Raw genomic sequence first — 15,646 nt, 5'->3', positions numbered from 1 at the left:
GCAATTTCCTAGTAAGCAATTTCGGGAAGAAAACTGTCTATCTGTCAATTTTCCTGAAGATTTTCAATGATTTTAAACAATATATAATTTGTAAGGTAATTCAATAGAAAATGTTTCTTATAAGTGAAATGCATAAAAACACATCATCGCTCGTTCTCTGCATTCATTGTGTGGTTAGGAATGTGATAGCTTATTGATATTAAATTTCCCAGCTGTTTTAGGCTTATTTGCAAACAATGCGAGCGACATGTGTGGAAAGCAGAGCATTAATATTTTAATAAAATTCTATAAATAAGGCAAGAATATATATAGTTCATGTATAGCTACACAATGAGAACATATCAAGTGCTGCAAGTTTACTGGCTAATTGATTTACTGAGTGCCGTTTCGGTATTGCAAGGAAAGGATGAAAAGAACATTCCGTACTGTGAAGTGGGTCCTTGTTATACTGTTAACTTACCTTGTGATAACAAAGGAGTGAGTTTTAAATATATCACAATTAAGTTCAAGAAATTAGTTGTTTAATTCTCTTGCAGAAAGTCAAGCAATGTTATACAAATGCTAAGCTATTGAGGGAAAAGGACTACAGGTATATCCTTCAAGACACCTTTAATAAGCTTAGGAATAATGTCGCTGGAGGAAAAACTTATAGAAATCTGCCGACAGCAGCACGCATGGGTAGGATGATCTGGAATAAGGAATTGGCCTACTTTGCCAAACTGGATGTGAGCCGATGCGAAGTTAGTCCCAGACCCTGCATGAGCTCATCCAACTTCGATCTGATTAGTAGTCTAGCTGGTGTGACCGAATATGTACCTGACAATTCCACCTCAAAGATGGCCGAAGCGATTCAGAGTATCGCCCTCAATTGGTTCAAGGATATTCGTAGCATAACGCGTTTGGATACGCTCCATTTGGCTGTCGCAGCCAAAGAAAGGTTTATTATTCTGAATTGCCAAATCGATCCTAATCCTGAGAATAATGTTAATTCCATTTTAGTGGCATCCTTTCAGCCGCATTGCTGCTAATTGAGCATAACACTCAGTTCGGATGCGCTGCTCTGCGCTATTGGAATGATGTATACTATTATGTTATCCTTAGTTGCGTTTTTGGCACGGACAATCAGGACGGTCAATGGATATACAAATGGGGTGTCAGTCCCGGTATCAATTGTCGAAGACAAGATAAAACATATATTAATCTGTGCGCCAGAGGAGAAACCTATGAGACAAAGAAACCAAAAACGCATTTTGCTCGAATAAGGAAAGATTGGTAAAAAAAATAGAAAAGAAAACTAGTCAGAAAGGATATAGTCGAGATCTTTCCTATAAGATACCCGTTACATAATTTTAGGAGCTAGAATTGCTTTAAAAATGTAAACAGTTATTTTTGCCGTTCTGTTTAACCGATCCTGCTGCTTTTAAACAGGATGATAGATATCGACACTTCTGCTGTTGCTGATCAAGAATATTTGTATACTTTATGTTACATACATTTCAACGAACACAATATCAAGACTGCAAACCGGTTCTGAAACGAACCTCGCTGAACCGGTTCGGTTCGGGTTTTTAAGCAATCCGAATCGGATTATGAACCGAAAATTTGATGTTGTTTACTCCATGAATCCGAACCTGCACCTAACCCATTTCTTAAATAAAAGGTTCGGTTCGAAATAAAAATAGTTACATTACAATACATCGAAATATCGACAACTCGAATTTCGATGGAGTTTGTTCATTGTAGTTCATTTGCAGAACTCAATGATCTACTTCCAACTTTTCTTGGAATTTTGTGCTTGTTGAGAAGTGAAGTGAACTATATCGGGGGAAAACAAAACAATTTCACTTAAATTATGTTATAAGATAATATATATTTTTTTATAAAACTTATTCGATATAAAAATCAATAAAAATTATATACAAAAAAAATATTTTTTTTGCACATAATTGAACCAAGGTTCGAACCCAAACCTTGGGCTTAGGAGGTATATAAACCGGTTTGAGAACCGAACCTAAGCCTTGCTCTATGGCAATATTTTGGTGGTTTGTAGCCTTGCACAATATACCCTTTTACTTATTTTTTGAGTAACGGGTATAATTAATCAATGAGTTTTCACACTTTCAGCGCTTGACTAAATGGCCTGGAAAAACGCCAAACGCTTTGACACATCATAAATTTATGGATTCTTCGGTACGGTTGTCTACATTCTGAGGGAATTTGCTCACTATTCCGGCACTCACTTCGCTGATCCTTCAACGGCAGCGCGACTACAACTTAATCAGACAGGCTCGTGGTTGCTTTAAATATTTCATGAAGTAACGAATCGCCAATGAGACGAGCGAAGAAAAACAGAGACACAGTTTTAAGAGAGAAAAAGAGAGATGGAGGCTGTGGGTGACAGAGTGAGAGATAAAGTGGCGTGGCAAAGTGTATGGCTTATAAATAATGTAAAAGTGTGGAATGCGCCTAATGGTGTGCCAAAAGGACGAAAAGGATGACAGTTTTTTTTCAGACTTATTTGGAAAGTGGAAAGTGGAAAGTGGCAGGGGAAAAACACGCTGAAATGTCGCATAAAATGACAATTGTCAGCTGATGTTGGGACTTGTTCATACATTTTTGATTCGATGTGTGAACTGAGTATAGAGATCTATATAACATCTCGTTTGCTGTTCGTTGAATGCTGAAAACTACGAATATTGAAATACAGTAACAGTTTTCCAGACAAACAAACAAATAAGCCCAAAATTTCTAAGGCCTAAAGCTAAGTTCAATTCGAATTCGAAAAACATTTTTCTTTACGCTGCATTTATAGAGTTGCACATCTGGATCTGATTTAGTTTTTTGTCAAGGCATGTCCTGTAATTCTTGTCCACCGTTCGGTGGCTATAAGTTCCCATCCTGCTTTGAGCGTTATGGCGGCATCAACAATACCAAAAATCCCGGCAATGTAAAGTCCCTGCACAGTCTGGCCCATAATGTGATGCCCAAGTTCTACGAAGGCATCGAGTTGGACTATAATCATCGATTGGCGCCCAACAAGTTCATTTTAGCCACTTGGGTATTAAGCCATGTTAAGCCTGCCGGCTTTCGTTTTGGGGGACTCTATACATTTCGGGTGGCAGATGATTTCATGGCAAGTTGACAGTCCATGCAATGTGAGCCATTTTAATATATGTACTCCTTTAGCTGACACCCACAATCTTTGGCGATGTGCATCCAACAACATTGGCAGCCAATTTAAATATCATTTATTATCCGTTCAAGCCGCTGCGCCTGGAGGCCGCTCTACAGAAACACGCCGAGGAGATGCCCGTCCAGACGGAGTATACTATTGAGTGGACACGACCCAATGATACCTGGACAGCAAATTTTTATAATGTACGCAATGACCGTGGACGTTGCACGCTCTCGGGAATGCGCTCCATTACGCAACACTGGGCAATTGGAGGCGAGCTGCTTCTGGAGTGGAACGAACCCAAAAGACTCATGACAGACTTGGCTTTTGCAGCGCGGTTTGTTGTCCTTTCCTCATCTAAATGATCTAATTGCATTATCCTATACAATTTGCAGCTACTCGCATCATAATTACTCATTTGCGGCATCTGCCTCACGTCAGGGTCTTGATGTCAGCTACTGGCAACGCATTCATCCACAAATTCAAATGGCCAACATGTTGGCCTGGAATCGTAACACTCGGCAAACCATTGCCACGATTTGTTATCAGTGGAATTTCTGGAACTGCTCTGTTCACGGAATGATCGACTCGGGTGCCCTTGTGGGTTTCATGTGGACCCGGTTCGTAATATTATCATTATTCCTTTATTCGACTTTATTCGCCTTTATTAATATTTGTGCTTTCCAGATATCTCTCTTATATACCACTGCAGATGGGCTTTAGTGTGGTCATGAGTCTGCCCACGGATCGTTTTGCGTTTGGAATGCGATTTATACTCGATCCAAGCGGTTTGAGACGCGGCGAATGAAACGCTTGAGATGTTCTTCTTGTTTGAATTATATTTTTTACCAAATTATTAGATAGCATGTCGTACAGAGTTCAAGTAATGTTTGGGTTTTAAATAAAAGCGAGTAGTAAATAAATAATGTATTCATGCAGTACAATTTCGGAATTTTATATAATTGTTCAATTGTTCTATTTCTTAAACTTCAATAATAATGATGAATTACTATTACTACAACTCCAAGTCTATTTTCCATCGGTCTAGTAACATTCCTTTTAAATACTTCAACTGTAAATACATCTTGAAATCGATAAAAAGCTTAAATTATATTTAATGCTCAGCACTTGATCAAACTAATTGCCATTTCCTGTTTTCTTTACTTCGACTTTTAAGCACATTTGCGGTGCTTTACAGTAAAACCTAAAAGCAAACCAACTAAAACTTGACTCAAAAGCATATAAATAAAATTTATAAAATTCCAATGCACACAAACACACACACACACGCACACGCACAGACTTTGCACATTTTGCCACTTTAGTAGAACTTGACTCCACACACATTGCACATTAAGTATACGCAACCCAGAGACACTCACGAAAACACACGCATGCAACGGGAACTACATTATGGCTACAATTTTATTTATTTTTTTATTTTCATACCCTATAAATAATGCATTATAAGGGTATATTAAAGTTGTAAAAAGTAACAAAGGGAATATTTATTATTAGTAACTTGAAGATAGATGGAGTATATAACAATAAAAAAAGATTTTTACAGATTTTAAACTACGAACTAAATACAACTCTCTCTTGTTTTACCTAGCACAAAGTAAATAGGCAGAGGGTATAAACTAGTTTAGTCCTTTCAACCCTCAAGCACTTCTGTTTTCCTTTCAACTGTCGTTTTTTTGTTTTTTTTTGTGACCGAAAACTGCAGTAGCCGAGTCTTTGGCCGATGCATTTGATTTATGCGTAGCAAAGTCTAGACACAGTAAATATTTTTTAATGCCGCACGCTTGAAACTGTACAGAGATTTCGCTTAAGAGAAAAAATATAAATCTACAAATAAACACAATTTACACAATACATTGTCTAAGTGCGAATATATTCGTAGGAACTCAGATACATTATTTACTACATAATGGCCGTTAATTTGCTTATACGTACGGGATCCCAGATGTCTTATCAGTGCAGGGGTTCGGGTTTGGAATTGACCCACATAAGAAATACTAGAAAATCGTTGCAAAACTTTACTTTAGACTGGGCTAACTTATTTGCCCATTGAATTCTCTATGCAAACATTTCTTGTAGCATATTCTGTATGGAAAGGGAATGGGAAAACTTAAGGGTTCTCGAAACTGCCTAACACAAGACAAACTTTTGTATTCAAAGTTTTCAATAATTCCACAGACACACACGCAATCACAATCTCAATCGCAATCATATGGATGGGCTGGATAAAAAGCAAATATTAATATTTGAATAAATGCGGAAAATCCTTTAACACTTTTGCAACAACAGTTTTTGTTGCTGTTGCTGTTGCCGCTGCCGTTCCTGTTGATTCTTGGCGCCAGAGGGCGCTCTACGCTTATCGGCGACTTTACAAATCATTAGATTTTCATATCCGATGAATTTTACAACAATTTTTAAAACATTTACCAAACAGCAGCAAAAAGATCCCTACCGCTCTCCTGCACACACTTTGTTTGCATTTTCGGCATCGGCATCGACATGTCAATTTGTTTGTTTTTCATATGGCAACTGTGCGAGTGTGTGTGTGTGTGTGTGTGTGTGTATGGGTGTGAAGGGTACATATAAATTGTATATATACTGCATATGCAGACATCGTAGCTGTTGCCTTATTCATACGCGTGTCGTCATTTTATGTTTATTTAAACTTCCTTGTAGGCTTACGAAATGAACGAGAGAAGAAATGGAGAAGTGCGGTGGAAGTGGGAGTGGGACGAGATGCGAACAGAAGTGTAAAAAAGCAACACAACAATGCCCACTGAAACGAAGCTGGCGACACCGAAAAATAATAAAGAAATTCATAATGAATTATTATCAATGTGAAAAAAAGGCTTTCAGCACATTTCCCAGACCAGACCAGCTCAAAAAAGCGCAAAGACAGTACTGACACTGAATACAATGAGTGTATAAAAAGACAATACGAAAATATATATTTAATAATGAAATTAATAATAAGGATTTCATACAGCCGATAATGGAAAAGAAGCGCTGAAAATTAAATAAATTACACAATATCATTTCAACAACAAAAGAACTCCACAGGAAAGTTCCGCAAATAGCTGGCCTAAATAAATAAAATAAAAAATAATATCTTTTACTTCATATTTTCTTTGTCTAGTTATATGTATACCAATTATCCTGCATTAAAAAACAACAGAGAAATTTAAATATATCAAATTCAAAATATATGCTGAGAGCCTAATATAAAATCATGCTTAAATCGAGTATTTTGAAAATCCCGGATTGCCGTATTTATGATACCCCAATGGATTCATTTTATTACGGAATCTCGAATATTTGTTGTTTTATTTCTTGCTTTTATATTATGTTTTTATAAGCTACCAATTAAAAATATTAATATTTTAATTTAAAGTTAAAGCTGAATGGATAAAAGTAACTTAAATATATACAATTAATTAGGTACTTGACTGTAAACCAAGATCCTGAGCTATCTAACATACTTAATGTTACCATTATTTAATAGAAATAATTTCGTTGGCTTGAAATTTAAAATATTAAATTATATTATTAAAATATTGAAAATTGTATTTGCTTTCTACAAAATCGCAGCAAAATGTATCCAATCTTTTTGGACAATATTGTTGTTTAACCATAATATTTTAAGTTTAATTGGAATTGGAAGCATTTAACAGTCGCTTTTCCTATGACAACAATATGCTAGAAAGTAACAAGTCCTTCAAAGCTTTCCACGCAATAAATTTCTAAACTAACAACAACAGAAAACAACCCAACATTCCCAAAGCATTTAATAGTGGAAAATAACAACAACTTGTTTGTTGTTTGCCACACCAAACCAACATTAATGTTTATGTAAAACAAAAACAAAACCAAAATGTAAACACACCAACACGCACAGACACCAACGCACAGTTTTGTAATTTTTGTTTTTGTTGTTTTATATTTTCACTTTTTTTTCTTTTCGTTTTGTTTGGGCTTGCCAAGTGGAAAACATATTTAATTAAAGCTATCCGCATATTAAAAACTTTTTTTTAGCTTGTTTTGTTTGCTGTGCGCTTAAATTTTACACTCGGCTAGAGGATTTCGTTGCCTACTTTTCGGGGGCAGCAGACTTAAGCTGCCACATTACGTGGCATAAACAAGAGAATTTGCTGCTATTGTTGTTGTTGTTGTTGTTGTTGTGGGAGCAAGCGAACTTTAAAGGCCGAAAGTGCCCCAAGGCGCGACGCGGGTCACTCAAGTTTTAAAAATATGCAAAATTTTAATGAATTTTTGTTTGCCGCACAGACGGTCCTGCCCCCATCCCTACCCGAGTGAACCACATTCCATTGCCATCTTTGCCCGAGGGTTGGCGACCACTTAAGCAGCTTTAAATGCAGGTCAACTTTCGGAGCTGCTTTCCATTTGCGATAAGAGGTTGAAGAAAACAAAAGCTCCAAGAAACGGTAAATGAATGTTTATTAACCTTTCACCTAGGATTATAAATGTTTACGTACTGCGTTGTTAATAATTTAAGCTCACAACAATGTAAAATAACTTGAACTGAATATTAGAGAAAATCCAATTATTAATTATAAATAATATGCAAACCTGCCTCAAAGACTTTCATTTTTGTTGACATTATTTCTGTATCAATCGATTTTGACATTTTAATTATTGATAAATAAATTAATCCCTGTTAATATTTAATCTTTAGTTTTCATAGAAACAGACTTCGAATTATTATATTAATCAATTAATTATATCATGCGCACTAAAAATAAACAAGAAGGAGTTGAATTCACTAAAAAACTCATATATATTTTATAATTATATTATTGACCAATAAAAGTAGTTATTTAGCTAGTTATGTGTAAATGTGTATAAGAGACAATTATATTATTGACAAATACACGTAGTCAATTAGATATTTATCTTGTTTTAAACTTACATAAAGCAAATTTATTCTTAATGTTTCATAGTTTCAACGCTTGCCACTTAAAATAAGAATTAAAAACTTTGTCATTCTGTATAACAGCTTGATTTATTTTCCGGAGTCAAGGTGTTCTATATAAACTGTAAACTTTTAAATGTAAATATTTAGCCAGAGCACAGGGAATCACTTAGTCGAGCAATCTAGATTAAATTGATTTTTTATACTTACTTTTCTTTTGACTTTCACCTTTCTGATTGCGAGTCATAAAATTGAAATAAAATTGCAAAGTTTTAATTTAATTGCCAGTTCGCTTCTCATTTGAACTTTTTAATTCAATTTGAAGCAAAGTCACAAGTTCTGTTTGACTTGGCAACGCATTAAACGGGCCAAGGTATTAACATAATCAGCTCACATGTGATGGACAGCGGGGCAGAGGAGGGGAGTGGAGGTGCTTAAGCTGCTTCCCATGTAGCAGCAACAAGTGGAAAGCAGCAGCTGCTGACCGACAATTTCTAAACTGAATTTCAAGTAAGCACTTGAAGCAAAGCAAAGCAAACCAAAGAAAATACGCTTAAACGCATTAAAAGACAGCAAAACGTTTAGACCAACTGACCAGTAAGAAATGGCGATTGCTAAAACCAATCGGGAGTAAGAGGGTAGGCACGAAAAGAGGGCTATGGAAGGTACTAATACCTCTAGCTAAGTGCTCGACTAATGTTCTGATCAGCTTTGGCTTTTGCCAGTGATACATAGATACGTGTGTGTGCTCAGTCAAAGAGCTTTTACGATTAGATTGCAGTATCCATCAGGTGTAAACTGTTTGCATATTAAGCTCAATGTCTCACCTTTATTGATGTAGGACTCACCATTTGATTTCAATAGCTCAGAAAATCCCGCTTAAAATGATCAGCTAATTCAAAACAAAAACACCAAAATACAAAAATCGAGTCATGAGAACAAATTGTAAAATTTAAATAGCCTAACTCTTATATATTTTTTTATTTAACATCGACTAAAACCAGTCGATTCAAAGTATAAATTCTGCATTCAATAAAAAGTTTTATAAAAAATAAGAATTAAATTATAAAAATGAGCAATTAAATTATATAACTTTTAAGGGATTTAAGATATTGTTTAAAAATATATAAAAAGTTAACGGAAAAACTAAAATTACTTGCATATAAGTATTAGAAAACAATCCATTATATATTTTATGAAATTTAAGAGCTTAATTATTTATTTCACAATAAAAACTTATAAGAACTTTAACATCAATTGCTTCTTAGCTCATCTCTGATCTAACTAAGCTTTTAGTTATTACATATAGAGCAAAGATTTGTAAGTTAAGTAAAAAGAACAAAGTACAAGAGCTACAAGAATTAAGTTTTTAATATCTTTTTAGCTAGCTTTATTCCATTAAAGAAGCTTAATATATAAGGGCCTCCTCTATAAAAATCCGGACACAAAGTTAGCTGGTTTTTTAAATCAATTTAAGTTTTTTTTCCAAATTTGAGTATGCACGATTGTTATAGATGATTATGCCGTGCTTTATGCAAAGTTTCAATAAAATCGTTGCAACTCTGGCAGAATGGTAAACAACCTAAAAGGCGCAACGTGATAAAATTGTGCACAATTTCTTAGAAAATCCCGATTGGTCACTTTCAAAGATCGGAAAAACTTTGAAAATCGCCAAGTCAACCGTGTGTGATGTTATGAAACGTTTTAAGGAGACTCACACTACAAATAGAGCCAAACACCAAACTTTAAAACGTGGTTGTAGAAACCGTTATCTAAGAGCAAAGGTAATAAGATCATTGCGAGCAAATCCAGAATTGAGTGACAGTGATAGAGAAAAAAGACTAAAAACAAGCGCTTCCACTATTCGACGAAAACGACTTTCCGAAGGTATAAAGGCCTACGTATGTGTAAAAAATCCTAACAGGTCGGATAAACAAAATTTAAACGCAAAAACACGTGCTCGTTTGCTCTACGACCAAGTTCTTACCAAATTTCAAGGGTGCATAATAATGGATGATGAAACGTACATCAAAATGAATTTTAAGCAGCTTGCAGGCCGAAAATTTTACTATGCCTATAAACGTGGATGTGTTGCCTCAAAATTTAAAAATATTCCGGTGGACAAATTTGGAAGGAAAGCTTTAATATGGCAAGCTATCTGTAGCTGCGGTCTGAAGTCGCTCGCTTTTGTAACAACATCATCAATGACGTCAGAAGTGTACGTGAAGGAGTGCATGCAAAAACGCCTTTTGCCATTTATACATATGCACCGATCACCAGTAAAGTTCTGGCCTGATTTGGCGACGTGTCACTATTCAAATACGACGAAGCTGTGGTATGAAGCAAACCAGGTCGATGTGCTACCGAAGTGGCTTAACCCACCTAATTGTCCTGATCTTCGTCCTATCGAAAGATATTGGGCAATCGTTAAAGGAAAATTGAAAAGAGTGGTAGTATTGTGGAAAATGAGAAATCAATGCTGATTGCCTTTAACAAATACGCTGCGAAAGTGGACAGAAAATGTGTGCAGAAGTTAATGTCAAACATTAAAAAGAACACTCACCATTTTATTCGCTGTAAACAAAATTGAATAATTTTTTGTAATAAATATAAATGCAAAGCATCCTCTTTAAATTAAACTTTATTTCATTAGAATCGAACAACAGGTAAGAAAGTTGTAGCCTGATTTAAGTGTCCGGATTTTTATAGAGGAGGCTCTTACTTTTGAAAATCCCCAAGTCAATTTTTCAAGATATGTTAGCTGATAGCTTTTAGAGTTACTTTCTAGAGCTACATAACAAAGGTAACCAAACTTCTTTTAAGAAGATCATGAAATACTTTTCCTACTTTTTGTTACTTTGCAGAATAGTCAAAGTATTTGAGTTATAGTCAATCGTCTTTCGCAAAGGTCTGACCACTACTTTTGGCCACTTTTATTGGGCCTATCACTTTGGCGCCGACAGCAGTTACAGCAGCTGTTCATCTAACAACAGGAAACGGAAATTGTCTATCGGAGCTGGCCCAAAGTGCGTTTCATGTCGGTTTCACTCGCGAGCAAAACCAAAGAAAAACAAAGAACTTTTTCCCATTTCTTGAATTGGATAGAGTGTGCCCCAAGAGGAACACAGTGGGACAGTTTAAGTTATGACTATATAGGTTGCTTTTCTTTTTATTATTGCTGCTGGCAGAGGCAGAGAAAGAGCAGATAGAATATGTGTGTGTGAGAGGAAAAGTGAGAAAGCAATATCACAGGGGGAAGAGGCAACTGACTATTTTTCGACGCAATTGCCGCATAATTTCTGATTCTCATTTCGCTATTTTAATTAATATTGTATTCAAAAATGCCGAAGGCTATCGCCTAAAAATTTATTAACAAATTTTGCAAAGTACATTTTAGTTTTAAGTTCAATAAGACACTTTTTTTTGAAAAAGCTAGACTGGAAATAAAATGGAAATTTGAGAGCTGATGCTATGCTCACAGTGCGCTGTCAAGTGCATTCAAATCAGTTTTGATTTACCGCAGAAATCACTTTTATAAAATAATTAAACTGTCATGAGGCTGTCAATAACACACATAACTGCAATGCGAGCACACAGACACACACACCCACCCATACTTCAGCCAAAATGAAAACTGCATTCAAATGCATTCAGTTTTTTTCTATGTCTGAATGGAAATTTCGCTGACACACACGAATCTCTATTTCTCCCTTTCATACACTCTTTTTTATTTGCTCTTCAATTATTTCAATTTCTTTCCCTTATATAGATGGTATGCAAATTATCAGTTTCTCTACGCATCAAAAGGGTTTCAGGTATAGGGTATCTGTTTTTTGAGCACTCTTGACTTGCTGCAATCTTAAGCAATATTGTGAATGCTGTCAAATGCAATGCAGTTTCCCTGTGCGTATACGCAATATGGCTTAGAGCTACCAAAACTTTAAGTACTCAGCGCAACTTTTCAATTGCCCAAATGAAACCGTAGCTGAACTAAGATGAACTGAACTGCAGCTCTGTCTCCTGGCTCCAGTCCCTCTTCTCCTGTCTCCTGGCACCACCCAGTCAACTTTTTGAGCACTTAACCACTTGTTTATTTAACGCTCCGCTTCGTTGCTCTCAGTTCTCTGTGCTCCGTGCTCGGTTCTCGGTTCTCGGTTCTCAGCTTTCAAGTTCTCAACTGGCATTTGGCAACACTTGCAGCGCGCATCTCTTACCCGTCGGCTCTCATCATCAGTTGCGGTTGCAGCTCATAAACGTTTCGCACTACATTAAATTTTATTTAGCGCAATGTTCCCCTACCTCCTCCGTTCCATTCCGGAGTTCTCTCTAGCGCCCTTTGCTGTCTCCTGTGCCCGCATTCATATTCATTTGTGTTAAACGCAGCGTGTCACACACAGATACTCCCAAACGCCCACACTCACACACACACACACACAACCAGTTAATATCCTGCTCCCCTGTTTGACTGTGTGAGCCTTGAACTTTTTTACAGCAAAGCACTGCAAAGTTTCTTTTTTGGGCTTAGAAGCCAAGCATAGAGAACTTTAAATTTAACTATTCGCCAGTTACAAAAGCAGCGACGCGTCAAATCTGACTTTGATTACAGTTTGTCACTGAGTATCAAGCTTTCAGTTGCATCAATTCGCAATTTGCATGTACAACAAATACTTTAGGGCCTTCAAAGCTTTCAGAGAGCACTGTAAGTTAACTTGAGGACTTTTCAAGGCTAGCATTAATGTTAGTTGCAAAATTTACCAAAGTTTCATTTAGATTGTGATTCTGTGAATAGGTATGCTTGCAGTCAAGCATTACTGTACTATATTTAAGCTTTTGTTATTTTCGATCCTAAGAAGCATTCTCAATATAAATGTTAAGATGTTTTCTTCTAGAGCTTTTAAAAACACACACATTATGTTCTTGTGATTTTTATAAAGACCAAGAGTCAATTATGATTTTCAAAAGTAATAAATATTTTTTATAAGCTTCTAATTCTTACAAACTTTTAAAAGAACTTTATCTTATTTAGAAAGAACTCTCAGACAATTCTTCTCTGATCTGAACCTGAGATATTGATTTTCTTGTCTATAATAAATTAAGTTTTTCAAGCACAATCATGAAAACAAATACTCACAATAAATAAGTGATGGAATACCATAGTGAATTGACTTCAAGCTATCAAATTAAATAATTTTCAGTTTTGATAAAAATTAGGTATTCGTAAAACAATTATAATTAGTTTGTGAATTTAATGGTGAATTTATAAAAATTTTCCAGTCTCATAACGCTTAAATTCACAAACAATTTTTTTTCTGAAAGGGGACTTAACATACAGTTTAAGGTCTTTACCGTAAGAGCTGCATAAAATATCTATAGAAAAGCACGATACATACTTGATGTGTTGCTTACATAAACGCCCCATCAGTTCAGCTTCTTGACGCACGCACATCAAATGGACATTACGCATACGCCATGTCGCACTTGTCCCATGCCACAATAACAGGACCAACAGGCAAACTCAACACAATACGCTCACATGCAACAAAGGTTGCCATTTAAGTCAATTGCCAAAAGCTAACGATCAACATATACATATATGTTTATCTATATGGTGTCTGTATTCGTATGTCTGTCTGTGTGTGCGTGTGTGTGTGTGTCCACTCATTCTATAGATACAGTCAACAACTCATGCAATTGCGTGCAAATTACCGAATTAGCCAACGCTCACCTCAACGCTTTTGCTCTGCAATTTTGCTTTCAATTAAAGCTGTCTCTTCTCATACTACCTCTTTCTGTCTCTCTCTCTCTCTTTCTCTCTCTCTTTCTCTCATAGGAATTGGTTATCGGACAGGGGAAATAAAACCAGCGAATGACAACGACGTGCGACAGGCGACGCTATAGAAAATTAACTTGACCAGACCTGAAATAGCTGCCATCATTTTTCCTCACGTAGTTGATGTGAACATTTTCATTGCTTATTGGGCTGTCAAGTTCTCGACAACATATTCCCCACAATTTCGCCCGTTTTCTGCATTACATTTTCATATGTATTTTCTTTACTTAAAGTTTAGATTTCTTATTTTTATTTTTAATTAAACCGTTTTTAGTATGTTTAGAAATCGTTTTTTATTACGACGTCAGTTTTTCACTTTATGAGACATGACATGTTATGTTTTATACCCTTTCTTAACATACTATACCCTGTCTCATTCGTTGGTCTCAATAACTTTTCATTATTCATTCGATCTTAAGTTAGGGTATATCACGTATCTAATTCCCAAAAAATTAGTGTTTTCCTATATTCATTGAGTTATTGGTTCATGTCGCGCACGTTTCAGGTTAAATGTCATTAAAAGCGTGCTCGGTTCACAGCTCGACCGTTTGGTATTAAGTTGTCTTTTCAGCTTTCCCATTTAGCAATATCAATTTTCATAAATTTTCAATGCGCCAGTTGCATATGACTGTTGTTCCCTAGTCTGAGTTCCAATTCAAGTCGAATTCCAGGTCCAATCACCTTTTTTCACTGACTAACATTCAGGCTGCTCTTTTCACCTTTGTCACGAAGTTTTCTGATTTTTTGCTCCCTCTTTTTCTGCTCTATTTTCCTTTGTGTGTGTTGCTCTTTTTTTGGACATGGCAAACTTCGAGGCATTGGCAAAGTTTTTGGCAAACGTGGCGCATTTTTAAATGGTCACGTTTTGCAGTTTAAGCGCCAGGCAGCGAAGCTGGCGGAAAAGAGGCAGGTTGGCAACAAATACATCAAAGCGGCGAAAGCAATGGGAAAGTGTAAACAGCCGCGTGAGTTCTCCTGCAAAAGGGGCGTGGCTGTCGCACAAAGTTGCATGCGGTGTGAAAAAATGAATTTGCAGCAGCGCCGAAGATACACACAAGCACACACACACACACACACACACACACACACACAAGAACGAAATACGAAAACACACCCAAAACTTGGCAAAGTTTGTAAACTTTTTAAACGCGAATTACACGCGCTAAGCTTGTTGAAGTCTTAAGGCTTAGCAGCAGTTAGAGAGGACAGAGGGAGGAAAGACGAGGAAGGGGGAAAAACTGCAGAAATTGTAACTGAAATTGGCAAACGCAATACTTGTTCGACGTCTCCGTGTACTTGATATATTGGCATACAGTTAAATGATTACAATTCTTTATGAAACGTCTAAACTATATTCGAACAAGCATTAAAAACAAAACTACCAAACTTTATTTTATATGCTTACTTAAAGTGTAATAGCTTGCATTATTCTAATTGTAAATTAATCAAAGGCCTCAGTAGTTAAACATTTATTAGCTTTAGTATTTTATACTAGCTGTAATTTTATAAATAAATAAATTAGTTAATATTTGTAAATTAATCTTTTACTTGTTGCATAATTTATAGAGCTTGTTTTCATCACAAATTTCCAACTTTGATCAAAGATGATGGCAGACTCTTTAAAGCATCTACAAGAAGTCAAAGCAGCAACCAAATGCCACCTATAGCGCACATTTTATGCCAAGTTTGT

General features: G+C 36.0%; 2 protein-coding genes across 2 annotated transcripts; both read left to right on the top strand.

Moving 5' to 3' along the window:
* Nucleotides 1-330: 330 nt before the first annotated feature.
* On the top strand, nucleotides 331-1,280 carry LOC117792250 (allergen Tab y 5.0101). Its single transcript, XM_034632308.1, has 3 exons — nucleotides 331-477; nucleotides 537-937; nucleotides 1,000-1,280. Exons 1-3 carry the CDS (start codon nucleotides 331-333, stop codon nucleotides 1,274-1,276), a joined length of 825 nt encoding a protein of 274 aa, XP_034488199.1. The 3' UTR covers nucleotides 1,277-1,280.
* A 1,463-nt stretch (nucleotides 1,281-2,743) lies between these two features.
* Nucleotides 2,744-4,119, top strand: LOC117790762 (mitochondrial import receptor subunit TOM40 homolog 2). The gene is made up of 4 exons (XM_034630315.1): nucleotides 2,744-3,133; nucleotides 3,187-3,512; nucleotides 3,571-3,795; nucleotides 3,863-4,119. The coding sequence occupies exons 1-4, from the start codon at nucleotides 2,852-2,854 to the stop codon at nucleotides 3,981-3,983; spliced, it is 954 nt and encodes a 317-aa protein (XP_034486206.1). The 5' UTR covers nucleotides 2,744-2,851; the 3' UTR covers nucleotides 3,984-4,119.
* Nucleotides 4,120-15,646: the final 11,527 nt, after the last annotated feature.

Source organism: Drosophila innubila (assembly GCF_004354385.1).
Source record: "Drosophila innubila isolate TH190305 chromosome 3R unlocalized genomic scaffold, UK_Dinn_1.0 2_E_3R, whole genome shotgun sequence".
Lineage (NCBI taxonomy): Eukaryota > Metazoa > Arthropoda > Insecta > Diptera > Drosophilidae > Drosophila > Drosophila innubila.
The sequence above is the reverse complement of the archived record's forward strand: the minus strand, read 5'-3'. Positions and strand labels throughout refer to the sequence as shown.

Coding starts and splice junctions, on each gene's coding strand:
- LOC117792250 (XM_034632308.1), top strand. CDS start 331: ATGAGAACATATCAAGTGCTGCAAGTTTACTGGCTAATTGATTTACTG. Junction 478..536: donor TACCTTGTGATAACAAAGGA/GTGAGTTTTAAA, acceptor ATTCTCTTGCAG/AAAGTCAAGCAATGTTATAC. Junction 938..999: donor GCTGTCGCAGCCAAAGAAAG/GTTTATTATTCT, acceptor ATTCCATTTTAG/TGGCATCCTTTCAGCCGCAT.
- LOC117790762 (XM_034630315.1), top strand. CDS start 2,852: ATGTCCTGTAATTCTTGTCCACCGTTCGGTGGCTATAAGTTCCCATCC. Junction 3,134..3,186: donor GGGTGGCAGATGATTTCATG/GCAAGTTGACAG, acceptor GTACTCCTTTAG/CTGACACCCACAATCTTTGG. Junction 3,796..3,862: donor GTGGGTTTCATGTGGACCCG/GTTCGTAATATT, acceptor TGTGCTTTCCAG/ATATCTCTCTTATATACCAC.